At 47.0% G+C, this 21,275-nt stretch overlaps 1 protein-coding gene across 3 annotated transcripts; it reads right to left on the bottom strand.

Annotated features, from left to right (window-relative positions):
• Positions 1–4,428: 4,428 nt before the first annotated feature.
• Positions 4,429–15,193, bottom strand: LOC135916825 (uncharacterized). 3 transcript variants are annotated; one of them, XM_065450258.1, is made up of 6 exons: positions 14,926–15,193; positions 12,284–12,435; positions 10,398–10,853; positions 9,866–10,307; positions 6,670–6,902; positions 4,429–4,856 (listed from the first exon to the last, which is right to left on the bottom strand). In XM_065450258.1, the coding sequence occupies exons 3-6, from the start codon at positions 10,841–10,843 to the stop codon at positions 4,496–4,498; spliced, it is 1,482 nt and encodes a 493-aa protein (XP_065306330.1). In that variant the 5' UTR covers positions 10,844–10,853; positions 12,284–12,435; positions 14,926–15,193; the 3' UTR covers positions 4,429–4,495. The 3 variants fall into 3 exon arrangements, with proteins under 3 accessions (XP_065306330.1, XP_065306328.1, XP_065306329.1); XM_065450256.1 differs by having other exon boundaries at positions 6,670–6,905; XM_065450257.1 differs by lacking the exon at positions 12,284–12,435 and having other exon boundaries at positions 6,670–6,905.
• Positions 15,194–21,275: the final 6,082 nt, after the last annotated feature.

A 21,275-nucleotide genomic window follows, 5' to 3' on the forward strand; every position in this document is an offset into this window, starting at 1 on the left:
CTGTTGTAGCCAATCATGTTAAAGGACAGCTTACGAACACTCGTCTCTGCGGGCTACAATTTTTTTCATGGAAGACACCTGTCAAGATGATGCGTACCTCGAACTTCTAATGGACTACAAAAATTCACACCGTCGTGAAGCGTCGTGTAGTAGGTCAGCCGGGTGTCCTCGAAAAGTGGTCTCCGATCCAATATAGGGAATGTTACATGACGCGAATCTTTCATCGCTCCAAACTGTTAATGTGTGTTTGGTGTGAAAAAAGCACGCCCTCTAAAGTACCACGTCAAGTCATGGCACTTACGCGTGCTGGTCAGGGATCTATACTATTTCCCAGTATCTAAATGGCTATTTGTTGAGCAATGCGCTGTACATGCGCACGTGCGGTATTTATGAATGTACGGAGAAGTCCAATGAATTAAGTCAGGCTTCGGTTTCGTGAAGTCACACACACACACACACACACACACACACACACACACACACACACACACACACACACACACACACACACACACACACACACACACACGCACACACACACACACACACACACACACACACACACACACACACACACACACACACACACACACACACACACACACACACACACACACACACACACACACACACACACACACACACACACACACACACACACACACACACACACACACACACACACACACACACACACACACACACACACACACACACACACACACACACACACACACACACACACACACACACACACACACACACACACACACACACACACACACACACACACACACACACACACACACACACACACACACACACACACACACACACACAAACACACACACACACACACACACACACACGTACGCACGCACGCACGCACGCACGCACACGCACACACACACACACACACACACAAAAATGCGTGACACTTCCACTGTCATTCTTTCGACGGCGATGCGGTGAACCGGCGAGCCCGGTTGTGCTGGTGGCCGGTGTAACAAATGCCCGGAAGGGGTAGGAAGCTGTCGAACAGTGGTGTGCCGGGATTTGGCGTGAGAATATAGCCTCAACTACAGATGCATGGTGTACGATCATGCTAACAGTTGACCGTACTTTTTACATTCCTTTTCGTTTAATCTGAGCTTTGGTTCCTACTGACCCTCATATGACGCCGTAAATTAAATGCGCTGCGGCATCGGTTTCAACCTTCGCGTAAGCACGTTCTGACTAAGAACTTGTATACGAACGGCCGAGATTCGCGAATTCCACCCCTGATTTTTTTTAATTTTCATACCTTCAGCACCCGAAAATTTCTTTTGTGTTCGTAATAACGCACAAATTGAGGTGGCTCTAACGTGGCCTATCTCCCATGTTGCTACATCAGAAATAAGAAAAAATGAAGCAGTAATCTTTTTGCGTCCTTGCCCGTTTCTCGTAAGAACCTAATTCGTTACCAACCACCAATTATGGCATGTCCATGCCATGGACTTTCAGGTGAACTAAAACGACGACCAAAAGCAACACATAATAATCCTGTTGTTCGTGTAGTGCGCTTTGTTACATTTTTCATTTATTTTTGTTGTGTGTATTATTTCACAATTCCGTTATGTCCAATTTACTTGGTGGGTATGAGCCGTGATGTTAAATAACAGCAACAAGAACGAAGTCATAATCTATATGGTTCATTTAGCGATAAAATATAATTTATCTGGTTCAGCTCGCAATGGAAAAAAGCTGCTAAGAAGAGCAAGGTGAAAAAAAAAACCATGTTGCTGCAGGAAACAAAAATATAGGGAAGTCGTAAATTTGCACTGATGGTAGTTCATTGGAAATCGGCAATGCAATTTCTCAGGCGTACTATATCCATACATCCCTTCGCCTCGTAATAAAAGACTGGCAGACGATGCGTTTTAAAACAGTTTTGTCGCCGAAGTCTTTTTCTTCGTTGGTGGTGCGCCCATTCACTGCAGAATCATGAGCAACTATTTACGTTGTATCCGTAAGCGTTTTTGTGGCACACGCACATTTGGTGGTTGCCAGGCTTCTCGGAGCGGACTCATGTTCAAGCTTGTTGGTGGGCTGGAAAACCACGTCAAAGAAAGTTGCAAACCCCAGTTCACAACATGTTTCTCCAAGATTAGCTTTAGCATATAAGCATAGTTGTGCCGGGCTCTTTACAGTGCATAAGTATGTGGTTACAGCAAGCCCATGTTTACTGCAAGGATTAAGAGTGGCCTACGTGCACTCCACTAGTATTTGGAGCCGTTGTCATCGAGTGTCCGACCAGTCACGCTACTGAAAGGAGCCCAGCTTCACGTTTATCCTACTTTACAACCCTGCGATTTTTGCGATGACCTTACATTGAACGAATCATCGTCCGCGTTTGTCTAGCGTCGTTCGTTATTGCGGTACTGCGAGTGGAGAGCGCTTTGACCCTGGCGACACAACCTTCCCTTGAGATCTGGCCAGTTTTCTTCATAGCTGTGTCAAGGTGGCCATACATATGACGATAAACATGTTCAGAGACACCTATTGCATTAGTGTTTATTACAGAATTGAAAAGGTCACAGTTTTTCCCAAGAAGCGAAGCATCGATTGCATTATCAAATTAGTAGACAGCTATACGAAGTAAGGGTAGTAGTTTTATCGGCCGTATAAACTTTCAAACATTCGCTTACTAACTAAATTAACAAACATGGTGCCATGCGCACGCAAGTGTACATGAACACATCTTAATCGACGACCGTGGAAACTCTCTGTCAAAACGCTGTCTAAAAGGCAAGGCGGCAGCATTAGCGGGCAAACTGACCTTCGCGCTGCCTCTCGGTTCAATGACACGCGTTGAGAACACAGCGAACACGAAGCTTTGAGCCCTCCGCGGACCTAGGCTGTGTACTCAAAATAGGGCCCGCGCAGCCGCGCCATAAGCAGCAGCCGCCGGAGTAGAACGCGCCCCTCCCCCCCACCCTTCCTCCCCTTGATGTCTAGCAAGCGACGGAAGACGGCGTGCTTCCGCCCTGCTTTCCTCCCTTGCACGCGCGAGATTAAGACGTCATTGTCAGCTCACCCTCACATGCTTTCACTCGCACATACAGCATACGGTGCGCAGCGCCCATGTTATCGCCATTGGACTTTATACTGAACGTCACGGCGAAATCGACGGGCGAAACGCACCTAGAGTGTCCATAGAATTGATATCACAATAAAATTAACGAAGAATCTGTACTTCGGATTTCCCTCTAATCAAGAGTGCACAACGGCCTATTCTGAGACCAGTCCAATCGCTGTATTTCCGTATTCAGTGCGTGGCTCTGTGCGCTAGTGCAAGTCTAACACAGTAATGAAAAGTTCACACGGCAAACTCTACCGTGTCGCAGTCGCCTTCCGTTTATTTAACCTTGACGAGACCGACGATGTTGGTGAAATTATACAGCGGATTGAATTAAACACGACGCAGAGAAAACGCGAAGACGCATTGCTGATGCATATGGCAGTATTTGCTGGAAGATGCCTCCGAATCAAACGCAGGCGAACCTTCTATGTGTTCAAAATAGAGAACTAATGTATATTAAAGCGTCCGACGAAAATTAAAGTCTATCACGAATCCAATTTTTAGAATGGCACCCGGTTTCCTGAAATTAATTTGGCGCATGATTTTTAAAGTAAGCTTCACCGCAATTTAGTAGCATTATGTGGTAAAGCGTACAAACGCCGCGAAGATGGTTTCGGTTTCATGTACGATTGCCACCGCGCGCGCAATTTACCGCCCAATTTCTTTAGAAAACAAAAGGTGCTCATTAGAATAACACGTCGTGAGCTACCGTTACTACATGTAAATGATCCTGGGGCGGGCCGAAAACAGGCGTTTTTGATAGGAGTTGGCGTGTGTCCTATGCACTGTCCCCTAAGCTCGACCGAGACGGACGCTGCGACTAAAGCGGTCGTCACTGTGGTCACCATAGGGGTCAGGCGCGTGAATGCCGATTGCTCACTTCCGTTTACCTGTCACGATGCCAATTCTAGGATCGAAATAACGAAAGTTTGTGCCAATTGCGTGGTAGCGGTCCGCGACGCAAGTCGGTATCGAATTAACCGAAAAATTACTTTAACCGTAGTGAAATTACCGGAAGTCTACCAGAATAAGGTACTGTTGCGACTATGTGCAGAACAGCAGAATATAGGTTCGTCCCATCAACAAACGGATCATATACGTTTCCAGTTAAATTCGCGATGGATGCGCCATCGTAGGCTGCGTTAAAATACTGAGAGAAATTTTCATCTTGGCAGCACACCGCTACCGTGTCGTCTGCCCACTAAAGTATCAAACCAAAATTTAGTGTACGACAGCTAGTTGTGTTCTTCAGGACACCGCACATGCAAATTAGATACAGCCCACGGCACGAAAAATACAGCCAAGAATCAAATCTACGTCGGCTTTTAATGCCACACATAACGTACGAATATCGGGCCACTTCGTTACAGCCCGTCATAACTCGAGGCAAGCGCGTTCGCAGCTCGCCATCGAGTCGAATCGGTTCGAGCCGACGAGGCAGCGGAGCGTGACGAGTTCGCCGCTCGACGCGACGACGCAGCGAGCCGGGCCGCCAGCGCGCATGTCGGCGAAGTACGGGTGCTGCACCTGGTGCGGCGTGCAGGTGCCGGCGTCGGGAGCGTCGCAGCGGCGTCGCTCGTCGCTGTCGCCTCGCTCACGATGCACGCACGCCGCGTCGCACTCCCGGCGCGTGCGGAACACGCGTCCATCTTGAAGCGGACACTCGCCCCGGGGGAAGTTCCACTGGCTGCAGAGGGAGCCGTCGAAGAACCACCATGTTTCCGGTACGTCCTGCCTGCAGAACCAGTGAGCGAACGATTACGTTTCGCTGCCTGAATGAGAACGCCAATAAGAGCAGCTACTTGAGTGCGATTTTAGAAAGCCTGCCCGTCATATTGTTGTTCATCCGCCGATTTATGTATAGAAATTGGCTATGTAGTACTGCGCACAGCATCATTATTGTATGAATTTCATCATTACGCGCCTAAGGATGACTTCTTTCGCATTAAAATGCAAACGTGAAACGTCTGCAAGCACTTCGACCTTGCAAAAGTTTTCAAGGAAAAATATATATGCTCTCTCAGGAATCGTTTCTGTCGTCTTCTAGAAGGACGATATTATATCAGCAGTGACATGTTATGCACCTCGAGTGTGCCTTGCCGTCGACATACGAAATGAATGCCGACGTTCGTATTTTACAGGCCTAATCAGGCTGTGCTGCTAATGTAACCCAGGAATTTCCTTCTATGCGACGGAGCTTCTGGGTAATAATATATACAGTGGGAGTCGGGAATGGTGAATAGCTTGTTTGTGATTGTGGACATGAATTTAGTTTCATACGATATAGACACCATGACGAACCGCAACTAGAATGGTAAGGTGCCTTACAGAAAGTGAAAACGGGATTAGGTGATTAGGTGATAGGAGGAGTGTGATGACGGGCACTAACTTTCGCAGGGCAGGGAAAAATTCTCGCCGTCGAATTTATGTTTGTCTGGTTGACTATCATCTTTTCTGTATGCAATAGTATTTCTTTGTCGAAGGTTACAATCTTGCTATTTGGTTCACATCTGAGAGAAACGAAATCGAAAGCATAGATCCAGACAATGTAGTATATAAAGTGATAAATAGCTTCGCTGCAAATGCACCTGATTAAAACCGCATGCAAGAAACCGCTTTATATTACAATTAAGTTATTCTTATAGAAGGAGGCAGTTATGTTCGTGCATTTAATTCATGCGGATATCATTATCGACTAAAGGTAAGCAACCATAATGGGCACACTCCCGTAGCGAGTCGGTTTTCTTGAATATAGGTAATGGTGCTCATCGAATGGCCACAATAATCTGAAAGGCCATTTAAAAACGCCTCAAACTTTCTAAACCCTAAAAAGCAAGACATTTGGAAATTATTACGTGGCCCGTAAAATTGTGTGCAAGTATTTGGTACAATGTGTACAATATTGGAAGTATGTAGATAGAAACTTTTGCTCTTGGTACAGACTGCCAAACCCACGGCACCGATCGTCCTATGCAAATAAGTTTCCTCTCATTACGCCTTGTTTGGTTGTCCGTCGCCGGTTTGGTTGGCTTTACAAACATTTTCATTTCCACCCTCTCGTGTCTACCTACGGGCTGAATAGGAAGTAAAGGCTAAACACATGCTTCGCGTCACCAACTAGATCACAGTGCAGAGATGGCTGCGCAACGCGTCGGACCACCTCGAGAGAGAACCAGAAAGAGGGCTTGTGCATTGTCCGCCGTTGACAGCCGTCAGCATGGTGCCACCCGAGTGGAGGCTTCGCGAGCGCATTAGCATGGGCGACACGAGCAGTGTATTCTTCGCTGCAGCGCAAGAAGTTAGGTCTGCGATGAGGTACAGCAAGCTCTCAGAAATTATTCTCTCAAAAATGATCCCAATGGCCCAAAACGCACTTATATTTGCGAAGGAGCCAGTGACGCTGCAGTTTAACCGATCAGAAAAATTCTCACCTCCATTTCCTCCTGACATGCATTTCAAAGAATAGTTTACAAGTCTAGTCTGACCTATCGTTAACCTCTAGTGTGCTAATTAAAGGTTACTGCTTTGGTCGCCTGCTCAACACTCACCACGAGCATGTGCTGAAGAGGGCGTACTCGTAGCAGTGCCGCTGCGGCCTCCCAGTGCCGACGTTCACGCAGCTGGCGAGGCAGCTCTCGAGGCTGGTGAACCTGTTGGCGCCGTGGTTGCAGACGTGCACGCTGTCGGCCTCCGTCGAGGCGCGCAAGGAGGCGCTGTAGTAGACCTCGTCGCGGCCGCGGTGGCAGTAGCTGTGGAAGTGGCTCCGGCACCGTTGCGACAGCTGCTGGATCAGGTGACACGCACAACGACAGAAAGGAAGGTGTTCTTGCAGAAAGCACTGCGTGCAACTTTCTCTTGTTATGTCATTTAGGAGGAAACAGAAAACGTTCAGCAATGACGTGCCTTAAACACCGCGAAACCGTGAATGGCGAGAGCCCACGCTTGTGCCCTCTTTAAAGAAACACACCCTGCCCCACCTTCCGAGACCTTCAACATCCAAGTCTGGATTACTAGACTGATCAGGACGTGGGATGTGGAAACAAGAAGTTCTCTCTGTCGACTTCCCCGTTAGTGCACTATTCGCCGGCAGTAATGCCCATAGTGCTTTCTGTACGGGCCATCTTAAACTACAGCTATGATAACTTCATTTAAATTCGCAACTGGTACCCGCTTTCATTAAGGGATATCCCTCCGCGCGCTACCCTGTCACAACGGCAATTTGCCTTGACTGCCATACACCAATTTGCGCGTATTTTCGAAAAGATGCAGACTGGAATCGCACGAAAAAAATAAAGCCGCTTGAAAATTCATAATATTACAGTATACATGGAAGAATTTCTGGTAGAGAGAATGCACTATCTATGCATAGTCAAGGATGTGATCAGGGATTTAAAAATAATGTGAGATGAAGCCTGGTAAATCTTTCGTTCGCGAGCCTTTGCATTTTAGACTAATAATGGAGAAGGAATATGTTTACATTATGGCCTTGCAAGTATAATGTGTGTACGGTAATATCCCGCTGACATAAATTATAAACACACCGTATTAAGTAGTGTTCAGTTTGAAAACAGACTAACTTCTTTCCCGCTGATTTTTCTTTTGTGCTTCGCAGTCAATCCGAAAGGTGACCAAGACGTGCGGACATCTGTAGCCGTGCGCCTAGGCCATGGTAATAGTCTTCGCAAGTCATTGCTTTAATGGTTAGTTCTTACTTTTAGCTTTTCCTGTGTGGCCTCGTTCAATAAGGCGAGCTAAATTGAAAGATTATGCTTTGGTAATAAAAAGATTGGTCATTCGTAGCCAGGACTGAGCTTTCGTAAACGAGAAAATTACGAAAATATAAAGTCGAAGTGGCGCCACCTGTTGTGGACCAAGGTATCCCTCATGTGACGTCAGCACTAGCTCAGTCACAGTGTGTGGCAAAAAGGGTTGGAGGTTGCGTCATCTTGGCTCGGGTGGTTCAAAGCGAGGTACTACGGCGGGATCTTCCGCGGAGAGTTTCTACGCAGGAAATTGATATTCTAGCACACTGGCAGACGGTAAACAATGATAGGCTTCTAGACAAATAATTTATCTTTCTAGCTCGGCCTTATTTTCTCCTTTGGTGCCTTTTTAAAGTCAATTTTGTGTACGTCACCAATGCTGTCCTAACGTATCGGATCTTTAGAAGCTGTATGTTGGCAAGCAGTGCTTTAGACTATAGTCTAAAACACTGCTTGCCAACATCTCGATCCTGCGGCTTGATTCTTGGAAAATTTATGAGATTTTTATGAAAGAAAATAACATCTCAAGTTTTTTTAAGAGTGTAAACCAAAAGAGGGCTCTTCTTATGTGCTATTAGAAATAATGTCAAGGGCTGCTGTCTTCCTACTGGGAGATCCATTTTCAAAGTGCACCCCTTACATTTTCTGAAACTTTTTCACGCCTTTTGAAGGGTACCATTGTTCCTCAACAATATAACCACCATCATACTCGCGCACGCTTGTGTTACTTAACATTCCGCTCTTGGTACTGTCCTGTCATGAGCTGATCCATGCACGCCGTCGCTACCTGCATGTACCTACAGCAGTGCTAGAGAAAATCACTGCATGGGACACAAAGGGTAGTTGTTGTGAGACGAGCGCTAAATAGTGCAAACAGTGCAAAGTAGTCCGACATCAAACTGTTTTCAGGAACAGCAAGGTAGCTTTCCTGTGATGCCGCATACCGTATGCTGCTTCAACATTAGGGGTGACACATTGTATCATTGTACTGCGTGTATGTTGCTATGGTGATTATCTTTTCTCGCAATATGTGTGTGCGTGTTTGTGGGTGTGTGTGTTTGAATGACATAAAAATTGCTGATCATTGAATTTGAGAATGGGCTGTTGTATATTACAGAATTTCTTCATCAGTCCTAGGCTGGTGTAGTGGACGCCCGTGTGTTTCGCTGATTAAATCGTAGGCTCACACCGAGAAACTGAAGATAGCGAAGAGAGACATTGCTGTAAACTAGCAACGCGCGGTTTTTAGGGTATTGTGTGAGCAGCAGCTGACCTATGGTGTGAAAGGCCAAGTTAGGCGCATTATGTGAGCAGGCTTTCCTCAAGATGATTTTGCTGAAGTTGCTGAAAGCTCCGCGAAATACATCAGTTTGAGAGATAAGGCACAAAGTAGCTTTCAGAACGGCCTTGACGCTTGTCTGGTGGCCCAGCCGCAGGAGCACCACCAGTCCGACTGGTTAAAGAAAGTCGCAAGAAAAATACGGCTTCCCTTGTGACATCCTCAGTACCACAGCAACTGGCACCTAGGTGCCTGCCTGCTTAACAACGCTTTTAAATATCGCGTTGCGGCGTCAATCACACGTACTACCGCGAAGGTCTTTATTCTAAATTTTGCAGGTGGAACAAGGTGACCATAATTTGACCACGCCAAGTTGTAGGTAACGGGCGCTTGTGTAAAGAACACTTCAGAAATTATCGTTGTGTTCACATACGTTAAATTAATATATATAATTATGCAAGGAATCCTAAGTAAGGTTTCTCATAATGCTATGTTACTGAAGATTTAGCAAAAGCCGGTTGGCCCGTCGAGGTGCCGGCGCCTCGCAGTCATGCAGTCGCTGGTAGAATAATACATCATATATATATATATATATATATATATATATATATATATATATATATATATATATATATATATATATATATGATGCACTAGCGGGACGTCACCGCCCAGCTCCATAAAGAAGCTCCTGTCACTCACCGTACGGTTATCGGCATCAGGCTGCGGTAGGCGGGGTTGCTGCACTGCCAATGCCCTGTCGCGGCGCTCGACTCTAACCGCGCGTCGGTGATGCCTGGTCACGTCGCGCGCCTGTGATGTTCTTCCTTCTAGCGGCACATTCCTCGGCCCCAGTGGGACTGCGACCCTGCTTGAGCCGATACTTTCTATCCCGCCCGCTAGTGGCGAGCTAGGCCACGGCCTGATGTCCGAGTCCTGCATGTCCATGGTCAGCACCAGCGCCAGCGCGACGGTCAGCATCGCAGCCAGCATCATGCCGACGCCGATGTTGCGCAGCCAGAGGAACGCCGAACTGTCGCGGTCATCTGCAGGTGGCGCTTCTTTGAACAATCGTGTCTCTGAGGAAGGCTGCTCGAAGGCGTCCGACCAGCTGCTTCCGAATGGCGGGGGTACCCAGTAAGGACTGCGCAGAAAATGGTAAGAAGGCTTCTTCGGGGTAATCGCGAAGGACTCGTTACGTACGCTTGATAGGCGGCGCTGCTGCAATACTTACCTTCCTGGCGGTGAGTAGGCGCTGGGTGTCATCGCTGGTTCACAAGCGAGCGAACCCGGAGTCAGCCGAAGACCGAGCAGAGCGGTCATCGAGGGATCCATAGGCGCGAACACGTGCCCGCAGCTCTGTGTGCGCTGGCTGAAACCGCCTCCAGTCGAGGTGCGGGGGGCAGTCGACGAGGACCGCGGTAGGCCACCGGGAACGGCTGCCAGGCTCACTGGGAACGGCTGCGAGTTGCTTCGGGTGGTTTCGTCGGTGCTGGTCGCGACGCTCTCTTCGGCGAAGGAAACTCGTCGGTCGTTCGACTGAGAAAGATGCTTCGGGAACCGTTGAACTTCGTTCTTCGAGGTGCGGTTCATGGTTCCGTTGTCCTGTTCCCGTGTGCAAGCGCGTGAATTCCAAGCATGCGCGCTTCTTCTTCCTTGTCGTCGTCTTATCGTCCGCATGTAAGGAGTACTGGGTGTGCCAGCAGCGAGACATATAAAGGAGATGATAATGATAAACACGCTTAAGATGGAACAAACCCGCTTTGGGTAATAGGATACGAATCAATTCGTAATACGAGTATAAATGAAATTACAAAAGAAGAGAGAACAATCTATGTAGAAAGAATTACGCTTGCAAAATGAAAGTTATATACAACATGACAAACGAAAGGTTAAGAACGACAAGCAGAAGAGTGTGCACAAGATATTGAACTCAGTTTTTCAAATTTATCTTTCTGGAGTCTGAATTTTGAAATTTTATGAAGGAGAAATAAGCAGTGGGAGAATCGTAGAGAATGAACAATACAGGATACATTACCAATGTAGTTTTTATTATTGTCATATAGTGAGAGAAAGAGAAAGAAAGAGAAAGAAATAAGAGATGACTCGAACTCTGCAATGGTAAAGTGTATGAGATAAACCTAGCAAATTCTACTACTGTCTCTCTTGAAAATATTTTTGATAACATTTACCCAAATAATGCAAAACATTTATTTAACGAATTCTCAATGACTCTTGATCCTCGGAGTCATATTTAGACGAACATTGTAATAACGACAGAAGCCTCACAGAACAAGAAAAGGCAGGTATAGGAGTTTTGTTTTCACTCGCTAGATTGGCACTATTCGATTAGGCTTCCTGATTTTATTCTTATCTATCTAACAGAATTCTGAGCTGTATTGGCCACTGGCCACATTGAGCCCCTCTAATTCATCAGTGGCTATTATTACCGCTCACTCTATGTTCATCGCCTACAACGTGTAGTGACTGAAATATTTTGCAAGCAAAGTATCTATGGCTTCGTCTCATTTGCGTTTCGTTCGTTTAATTTGGGCGCCTGGGCACAAAGGTGTACCTTTGAATCCGTGTGGCGACTCATTAGCAAAGGTTTCTCTGGGTGGTCCTTTATTATCTGGCGTTCTCCCAACCGCCTGTATCACTGCCGCTAAATTTAGAAGTTTGACAATGATGAACGAGTTGTAGAAATACATCCTGGCCTTCTGTTATTCTGACAAACAACACCTATTATTGCCCTGGGACTGTAAATTGGGCCTGACACGCAAATTAGAGGTTACGCTAACAAGGCTGCACTGCCACATCCTGGCATTAAATTCTGTACACATAAGGCTGGTTTGGGGGCACCTCCTTTGTGTACACAGTGTGGGGAATCAGAAACAACTGACCACTTTCTTCTTGTATGCCGACTATTTCCCTCAGTAAGAAGGATGCTCGGTGTCGCTATAAACAAGCTTGGCCTCAGCATGAACGTCCGCGTCTTGCTTTCCTTTGGAACTTCCACGTTGAAGCACAGCCACCAGTATGTTTGCACAGCGATGACAGACCTTATTATTGGCACCAACTAGCCGTCTTCATAAAGCAATAAATTTTTATATAATTTACCTATTTTTGGGCTGACTTCAGCATGACGACTGTTACACTTTGAACACCAGGTAGAACACGTCTTCCCCTAATACGTTCTTTCTGGACTTTTTTCATCCATTTTCTCCGAACCGCCTAATGCTTGGCCGGTCCCTACAGTGGGTATGTGCCATCTGTGCGGAGTAACAAAAACAACAAAAACGCAGAGAGATTAACCGCAGTAACGGTCGGGTTGGCTACTCAGCTCTGAAGGATGAGTTAAGGTTAAAAAAAAATGGAGCACGCTTAAGCCTCGCCTTCAAGAGCGGAACGCGATAGGGTTATAGCGCCCCGTTCGCACCGCCCGTTCATTCGCTCGGCATGCTCTTGAGTCACACAATGACGAAACCTGCGCCTGAGAAAGCGGAATCAACCAAAGAACTCGGTGTCTGAAAACGATCTACGCGAGCAAAACGTCGCAATCGGCACAGACAGCCGGGCCGCGACGCGCCATGAAGGCGGACGCGATCATGGGGCTGACGCCTGGATGGGATCGTCCTCTATCTCGCTTGGGAGCACCACGAAGACGCATGGCTCCTCGCCAGCAGCACGGCACATATCGCAAGGGACGCTTTCCCACCAGACGCGCTACGGCACAGCGATCACGTCAAAGGCGTCCCGCATCGAACGCTGCACCTAGGAATCGCGCTGTGAGCGGAAAGAGGAGCCGCGTCGCGCGGTAAAACCCCTGAAACTTCGTAAAGTAGTGCCACTCTCCTCCTCCGCCTTCACGCCTCCTCGTTTATCCTCTCTTTCACGCTCCCTCCTCGACCATGGCGCCGCCTACGATGCTCGAGCGCAGCAGACGACCTTTCGCAGAGTGAATGCACGCATAGAAAGCCAGTGCTCTTTAGGCGTTCACGTTGGCTTTCCAGCTCCGCGTAACTTCGTGTACAGCATAGAATTTCTAGTCGGATGCTTATACAAATTCGGTAACGGCAGCTTTTGTTTCACTTTTTGATAACTATTTCTTAAAAAAAGTATATGAAGGAGTGTTAACGCTGTGCGTTGACGACTGCGAATGCATCGCGTGCCCTACAATTAGGTACGTCACATTTGTCAAGGGCGCGTCGCAATATCTTGTTGCGAATGGTTGTAAATAACACGTTTACAATCGAATGACAACCTCTTGGCTTCCAGCAAGCCCTCAGCCTAAAGAATCCGCGCCGCCCTTACCATGTGAATTCGCAGCGCGTATCAGCTATGACGTATAAAAGCTGTCGGAGATCACTGCTCTGGAGGTTCGAAAGTGTATTACAAGCTACAGTGCCGCCAACCTGCGTGCTTCCCAATCTAAGCGCGCGCAAAGCCTCAGAGGTGGGCGCTGGTGCTATTATGTTTCTCGTGTCTCAACGCCGACAGAAATACCGCGGCCGATCATCGAGTCGGGACTGTGCGTACACAAGAAAATAAAATGAGTTTTTAGCATTCGTGCGCGAAGCGGGAGCGCGATAACGATGCTTGACTCAATCTCAAACGAGACCACTGTGGCCTTCAGTAATCTTTTCAAGTTAATGACTTATCACGAATAACACTTCATCGTGCGTTGGTTTGTCCGTTTACTAAGTGACGTACTTGTGGTGAACCGAGTTGACATGACTTTTTTAGTGAAGTCATGATCGCGCAAAGAATCCCCCCGCCATGACGCGGCCGAAATTGCGGCAAGTGAAATGATGTTTTATCCATCGGTTAAAATGATATGAAACGGCATTCGAGTTGCAAGTCAACAGTTTATTTTCACATAGATGCATTACAGGTTTGCCTTTGCAGTCACATGTCCGTGTGCACCATTTACTGTCTCATTGCGTAAATAAACGCTCCAGCCTATGAGTCCTACAGCAAGCGCGTCTCAATTAGGCATAGTGACTGTAGAAACTAATAGTGGCATAGACGAGCAAGCGAACGACTCTATGAGTGCGCGAACGAGCGAGCAAACGACTAAACGAGCGCGCGAACGAACGAGCAAACGACTAAGCACGAACGACGACTAATCCAGCCAGCGAACGGGCGGGCGACCGCACGTTTTCTTTGCGAGTGCTCCACCGCCGCATCTTAAGCTTCGCACACTTTAAAGCTCACGCGAATTAGCACATACGTCTCAATTACCTATGATGCGGTCGCTCGACGACGAACGCACCGCGTAACACGGTTTCGGGAGAGCACGAACGCTTTTCATCGGTGCCTCTCTATCGCAAATCCACCGGGCTACCGCCAACGAGGAACTCGAACAAATGTGGCAAACAAAGCTAGTCTGTCTAAAAAAGGCTAGTAAGTAACCACAAAAGCAGAGAGTTGCTCTCCTGAGGCGCTTTTATGATCGAGACTGAAATTTTATCAAAAGTATTGCGTTGAATCTTAAAAATTTCGTAGTCACGTCATCGCACGCAACCTCGCGTGCCTGCGAATTCAAGCCGGTTGGCGTTCAAAACGATTAAGCGCACCAAATATGACTAAGACGACGACGTAGTGCGCATATAAGCAAAGCAGACGTTGCGTAAAAATCATCTTAAAGCGTGCGTACAAATGACAACATGCACAGTGAACTGTGCAATATCTACTAGGTTATTGCCCGCAGCACAATGCACAAGCCTGGCACATACTATACTCAGAGAGCCACAACTTACATCACATAGTCGCGCGGAGGAAGTTCGTCGGAAGTTCTCCCTCCCGATTCGGTGAAGCCATGTCTTTCTTCTTAACTCGTTGCGCTTACCGGACGGTATCGCGAACATATTCTTGCCTTTGCTAAAACTATATTGGCAGCCAAACACGCAGCAGGTCATGGTAACAGAAAATGACGTGAAGTGACGTCGCACTCGCCACAAAACATCCTTCAAGGCGTTCACAAGATCAAAACAACACAGAACAGGAACGGAAGGAATGCCACCAACAAGCGCCGCTTCTCGAGCAAAGATGGCACTGGAGCGCGACTGTAAACAAACGAAGCCGGCGCAGGGGGCCACCTGATGCCATTAGGCCAATAGGGACGCGGCGTCGGCTTCGGCCAGAGCGCTGGAGGAGGAGGTGGCATTCTTCAAAGCGTGGCACTACTTTACGAAGTTTAAGGGGCTTTATCGCGCGGGCGAGTGGCGCGCCACCTGTCGGGGCAACGCCGTACATTGTGAGGAGGGGGTCTTCTGTGTTGGCCGCAAGATGGCTCTGCGTGTGCGCAGAGCGCAGAAGAAATGTAGCGGAAACATACTTCGCTACTCGTGTAACTGCGGCTTCTGTAACTTACATGCTCATAATTACCGATATACACCGCAGTATAACTTTCTGCGGCACGTTTCTAAAGCAACACCGCATTCACTAGAAGCGCTTTTGCCCTACTTTGAACCAGCAAACTACCACGAACTACAAAATCTTTCTTTCACGAAAGTGCTGCGTATTTAAGAAGTGTGTACGCTGTGCAGGAACCTCCGCCAGACTGGATGCACTTGTTGGATGCATGTGTGTGTTTGCCTGAGTTTTAAGTGTGTAGTTGTGTCCACTTTGTAATACACCTTCAGTTTTCTTTTCCATGTAATAAAGAAAAAAAAAAACTCGTGGCTGAGTGGTAGCGTCTCCGTCTCACACTCTTGAGACCCTGATTCGATTCCCACCCAGCCCATTTTGCAAGTTGTTTTTTTTTATTTATGACGTGCCTTCTGGGATTTATCGCTCACGGTTAACGCCGCTGACACCGATGACACCGGCTTTTCTGCGACACGGGCTCCTTAACGCTATCGCGTTGAAAATGAGGAGAATAAGAGACAAGATATGAAGGCAACTGAACTTTGCCACAGGTAATCATAGATGGCTCAGTTGATTTTCAAAGGGTTGTGTCGTAGGACCCATATTTTGAGTGAGTGATAGTACGAGTACACTAACCATTCTATGCAAGAGTAGGCATACGGGGCGCTATAAACGAAAATCAACATTACGAAGCGGAAATGCTAAAAGTATTTTTACACCGATATGTCTTATGGACTCACCAATCTAGTCCATGTGACACCCGCCGTTGGGGGCGGCGTCCGTCGTCGCCCGTCGCCGCAATCCCAAAGTGCGTAGCGATAAATTTCAAAGAAAAAGCAACCAAAACACGTTTTTCGGCATGATTAACCAAGTAATTGCGGTAAGCGTTTAAGTTATCGTGCATATGTAGCATGATGGGGGGGCATGAGGAATTCATTATTGGCACATACTTTAACGATTACGGTTATGGTATATAATTATGAAGCGTAAGTTGTCTCTTCGAGAACATATGAAGTGGCACATACGAACCAGGCTGTTTCCTAGATCAGACTGCAGCCGCCACTAGGTTGTCTATTCGGGCCCATAGTACACGCAAAGTGCCTCGAGTGGCGACTCGCGCGGCAATAGTGCGTCTACTCGCGGGCTGCTTTCACGCTCATAGAAACACTTTTATGTAGCACGTATTGAGCACCAGAAAGCTGTATGGAGAGTTTTTCATGTTACTCTACGATTTTCTCATTGACACTTTTAGTCTCACTATAATGATTGAGAAGTTGAAGTGGGCCGCCGGCATTTTTGTACATGCTGTAATGTACCGTAATGCCGAAATAAAATTAGGAATAAATTAAAATTTATTATCTATGGAGGAGGAATGCAAGAAATAATCTATCTCTAAGCGACGTCAAACAACATTACCTTGGTTCCATCCAGCTACGCAGCATGTGAATTTTTTTCATGTTTGGCTCAAGTTGCGTAAAGCATCCTTTATGGAACTATGTATCTAACCGTTTCCCCGCCTACCTGGGTCCCTGGCCAGTCCGGGGTCGAATGGGTGTCGCATCGGCCTGCTGTGTTCAAGGTTCGAAAGCTACCATCAAAGCAACTTCAGTCGCTGAGTATGCGACACTGTGCGCATGCGTGCCGCTCCTCAATGGACCTCTTTCACACCGGCATGGATCCCTGTAGATGCGAGAGTGGGTTGGTACCGCTGTTCAAGGAAACTATTTGACGCCGCCTTAAGGTCACTGGGTATATGCCAGTAGGTGTGCGCCGCAACTCAATGAACGCCTTTCATGCCAGCTTCGGTACTAGGTATGACAATAATACAACGATAATAAAGATCCCTTAAATTTCTTTGATGCTGAGCGGAATCGAACCCACGTCACAAGGATTGCTCGAGGACAGCCACCCGACGCATTTGGAGGCTGCGCCACAAATGCATTGGGCATGTGCCGCTTTTCTGGTGGGAACAGCGTATATGGCGGCTGCACGCGGTCTCGTGGATGCATCTTGAGAGCCATCTGCGTTGGGGGCAGAGTCCAGGTGTGTCTACGGCTCGTAGCTTTCTGCGTGCTGAGAGTTCTCGGCGCTCAGTTTGCGTTGAAGCGATAGACAGCACGAAGGTCACTTCGCTCGCTGTGCCGAAGCACTTCTTCCGCAGGTCGCCGCACTGACCGCGAGTGTCCGCGGTCATCGAGTGCGATGCGTTCATGTTTGCTGCGCACACTGATTCCATGCGTGTTAGCGAGCGAATGTTTACAAGTAGTTGCGGCCGATAAAGATACTATCCTTACTTCGTATGGCTGTCTGCTAATTTGCAATGGCAATCGATGCTTCGCCTTTCGGGCGAAACTACGACTCTCTTTAGGGAAGCGCGAAAGAGTAATCCCGCTGCAGTGCACGCCTGATAACTCATGTCGATGGTTACAATACGTTGTTTCGCAGCATTCATTCAATGCTAAACGCACTACAGTCGATCGTCATCGTGAGATGCGTTCTGCCCATTTTTTTTCCACTGCTGAAGGAAGACATGTTTTAGTGAGTATTAATGACCTCTGTCTTATGCTAACTGACCGCATGTTATGGCTGAATTTCCTTATTATTGCGAAAGCCTTAGACTGCTCATGGAGCGAAAAATCCCATGTCCGACATTGCACCGTTCGGCGTTATGCCACCGAAATTCATGAGACCAAAATTAGAGGGAGTTGAACTCTCGACCTTTGGTGGAAGTGGAATCCAGCACCTTTGGTGTTAATTAGTGCGAATGAGGACATCACTTGCTTTGTAAGAAAGCGTGAAGCGAAGGAGAAGAAGAAGCGTCCGCACGACCTGTGGTGTTGACTACGGCAAAGTTAATTGAGGCACAGGTAACAAGATACAGTTAATCCAGGCACTCGAACCCACGACATTTGATGGCAGTCGAACCAAGCTGGTGATGTGGGTGAACCGGCAATATCTCGAAGTTAGATTCCAATTGACATTGTGAAGGTAGAGATCCGAACTCACCCCCTCCGGTGTGAGACGAACCCACGACTTTGACGTTCTCTTTCAAATAATGCCTTGTACACTTCCATAATGCAGCAGCTAGTTTCTGTGAGGCTGTCACGAATAGAACGCATATTTATGTCCGCATGGCTGACAGCCATGCGCATTGACTGCTCTGCCGGCGCTACAGCAGAGAAAAATCTTGCGCCTGAGTTTGATTGCGGCCACGGCGACCCCATTTCGATGTAGGAGAAAGGCGTGAACGCTCATGTACTTAGATGTAGGTGAACGTTAAGGAACCGCAAGTTGTCAAAATTGATACGGAGTCGCCCACTACGGCGTGTCTCATAATCACATTGTGATTTTGGAATGCAAAACCACGGAATTAGATCAATTACTTTTTTTCGCAGCGAAGCTGTATACGTGTACCCCCCAATGCATTTGACATGTCCGTGGGCAAAAACTGAACTAATCAGCAGAACGCGTGCGGCGCTAGGTTCCTTGCAGCACCACCAGATGGCGCTCGCCTCCGAGCATCTGCGGCAGCTGCGGCGCTGGCCATGCGAAAATAAAAAAAAAGATGCAGAACTCGCGCCTTCAAGCATAGCCTTCGCCGCAAGCATTTCAGGAAAAGATTATGGTTGCATAAGTTGCAGTTGCCGGGAAGTGGCAACTGTAGTATACGAGGCAGGGAGTGACGTAGCTACACTTTCGTATGTAAAAGGCTAACCCGTCTAGCAATGGATTTGTTCTGTGACAGTGCTGTGGGAAGGCCAGGCATAGGGAGGACTCTTTAAGATGAAGCTTAAGCTCGGGTGCTCCTATCTAAATACATGTAAAAGGAGAATTCGATTTTATGGGCAACGAGTGCACCAAATTTGGCGAGGTTTGTTGCATTTAAAAGAAAACACTAACTACCTAGTGACTGTTTGTTTCAAATTTTCGATATAGGTTGTAATTTTTTTGTTAAGAAGAGCCAAAAATTTACAAGATTTACATTTACAATTGTAAATTTACAATTTACAAGTTTTACAACGCTGTAACGCAGCAATAAAAATGATATCAGAATTTCCTGAATTGCATCTCATAGTACCCCTAAAGTGGACAAAATTGTTATGTTACAAATTGTTATGTTACATGAATCTCAAAAAAGTTAGTAATATGGAAATACAGCTTTTGTGGGACCCTTGTATACAACGTAACAAATTCATATTTCAAATTTGGCCAATTTGACATATCAAATTTGTCCGCTTTCAGTGATCTAGTGGATGCCGTTTACAGAAATGCGATATTTGTTCTTGATGCGGAGCTGTTAATTTATATATTTCGTGGTTCAATTTTTTTCACACTTCGGAATTTTTGAAAATCTTTTTAACAAAATTGAGGCCCTAAATAGAAATTTCGCTTCCAAGAGTGACGAGACTTTAACTTTCTCTCTCAAATGCAACAAATTTCATTAATATCGGTCCAGAGGTTATCCATAGAAAAACGTTTTTGCGTTTTACATGTATAAGAATAGGCGACGTCGGAGTTGGGCCCGAGCTAAAGCTTCCTCTTAAGAGGAGCATCCATATACGAGGCGCAGCGAAAGTGTTAAGTCCACTTCTCTTGTGTCTGGTCCTCTTTGTAGGTACATCAAGTAGCGCCAGCCAAGTCGCTGGCTGTTGAAACGTCTTAGGCTAATAATTAAAGAAAGTGCATGGTGTGGATGTCACCATGTGAATAATATCAAGCTACGTCGCAATGGGTAAGCATTCTAGGCGTCGTTTACAGCTTCGCTGTACAACCACCTTCACAGAGTGGATTGGACACCAATTTTTTTTCCATACCCATGGGGCAGACACTATTTGAATCACAGGCAAATCGCTGCTGTCGACCAAACGCCCGTCCCATAATCGAAATATCGCACATGATTGCTTTCACTGTGACAACACTTGGATGCTGCAACCTGGGATCGCCGTGCGTACCCTACGTCGGCCCTTTTCCTTGCGTCGCCGTGGCGTAAACGGGAGCTGTGGAATAATTTTGGCGGGTACTGTACATTGCGCTGAATACCTGGCGCTTGACCTCCGCGACCTCGTGCTAAGCAGCAGAGGTCCACAGCCACTGGCCTACCGCCGCAGTAATAGAGCAAGAATGCAGAGCGTACAAAAATGGCAATATGCACATCGGAAGCAAGATGCTCTTGAGAAGGTGCTATTTGTATTGCAAACAAGTACTGTTGCGTTTTAAACGTGTTAGTCTGCTAGTTGATTCGCGAATTAGGTTTAAGAAAAGCACATGTACGGCCCTTGGCTTCCCTTCGCTTATTTATTTTATCTATATTTTAAGCTTTATTTAGCAGGGCCAGTTCTCACTGTGAGAGTCCGCCACTGTCTATAAATCGTGCTTTCGCGGAAAATGCGCTCAGAGTGAGAGGAATAGCTAGTCGGGTAACTTTTTTGATTAATACTTCAAAAAATTTCCGAACGATATTCTGGGAAGGTTATTGGTTTGAGAAATTCCTACATCCTGTAAAGTACGCGCACGTCTGGCAAGAAGGGCGCCGAGTCAATCGTCGCCTCTCTCCTGTGCCATCGTCCTTTCTCGGTTGCCTTTTACCTGCTGTGTATACCTTACGGAACCAGCTCTCGTGTAATCTTGACTTAATTTCGAATGCCAATGCGCATCAGAGAAAGAGGACAAAGTGACCGGAAGAGCGTATTTTCATTGCTTGTGGATGGTTGTTGCATCCGTGCATTCTGTTGCTCTCGGC

This window comes from Dermacentor albipictus, chromosome 7 (genome assembly GCF_038994185.2).
Source record: "Dermacentor albipictus isolate Rhodes 1998 colony chromosome 7, USDA_Dalb.pri_finalv2, whole genome shotgun sequence".
Lineage (NCBI taxonomy): Eukaryota > Metazoa > Arthropoda > Arachnida > Ixodida > Ixodidae > Dermacentor > Dermacentor albipictus.

Coding starts and splice junctions, on each gene's coding strand:
- LOC135916825 (XM_065450257.1), bottom strand. CDS start 10,843: ATGCGGACGATAAGACGACGACAAGGAAGAAGAAGCGCGCATGCTTGG. Junction 10,308..10,397: donor GCCTACTCACCGCCAGGAAG/GTAAGTATTGCA, acceptor TTTTCTGCGCAG/TCCTTACTGGGTACCCCCGC. Junction 6,906..9,865: donor CTGATGCCGATAACCGTACG/GTGAGTGACAGG, acceptor CACCTGATCCAG/CAGCTGTCGCAACGGTGCCG.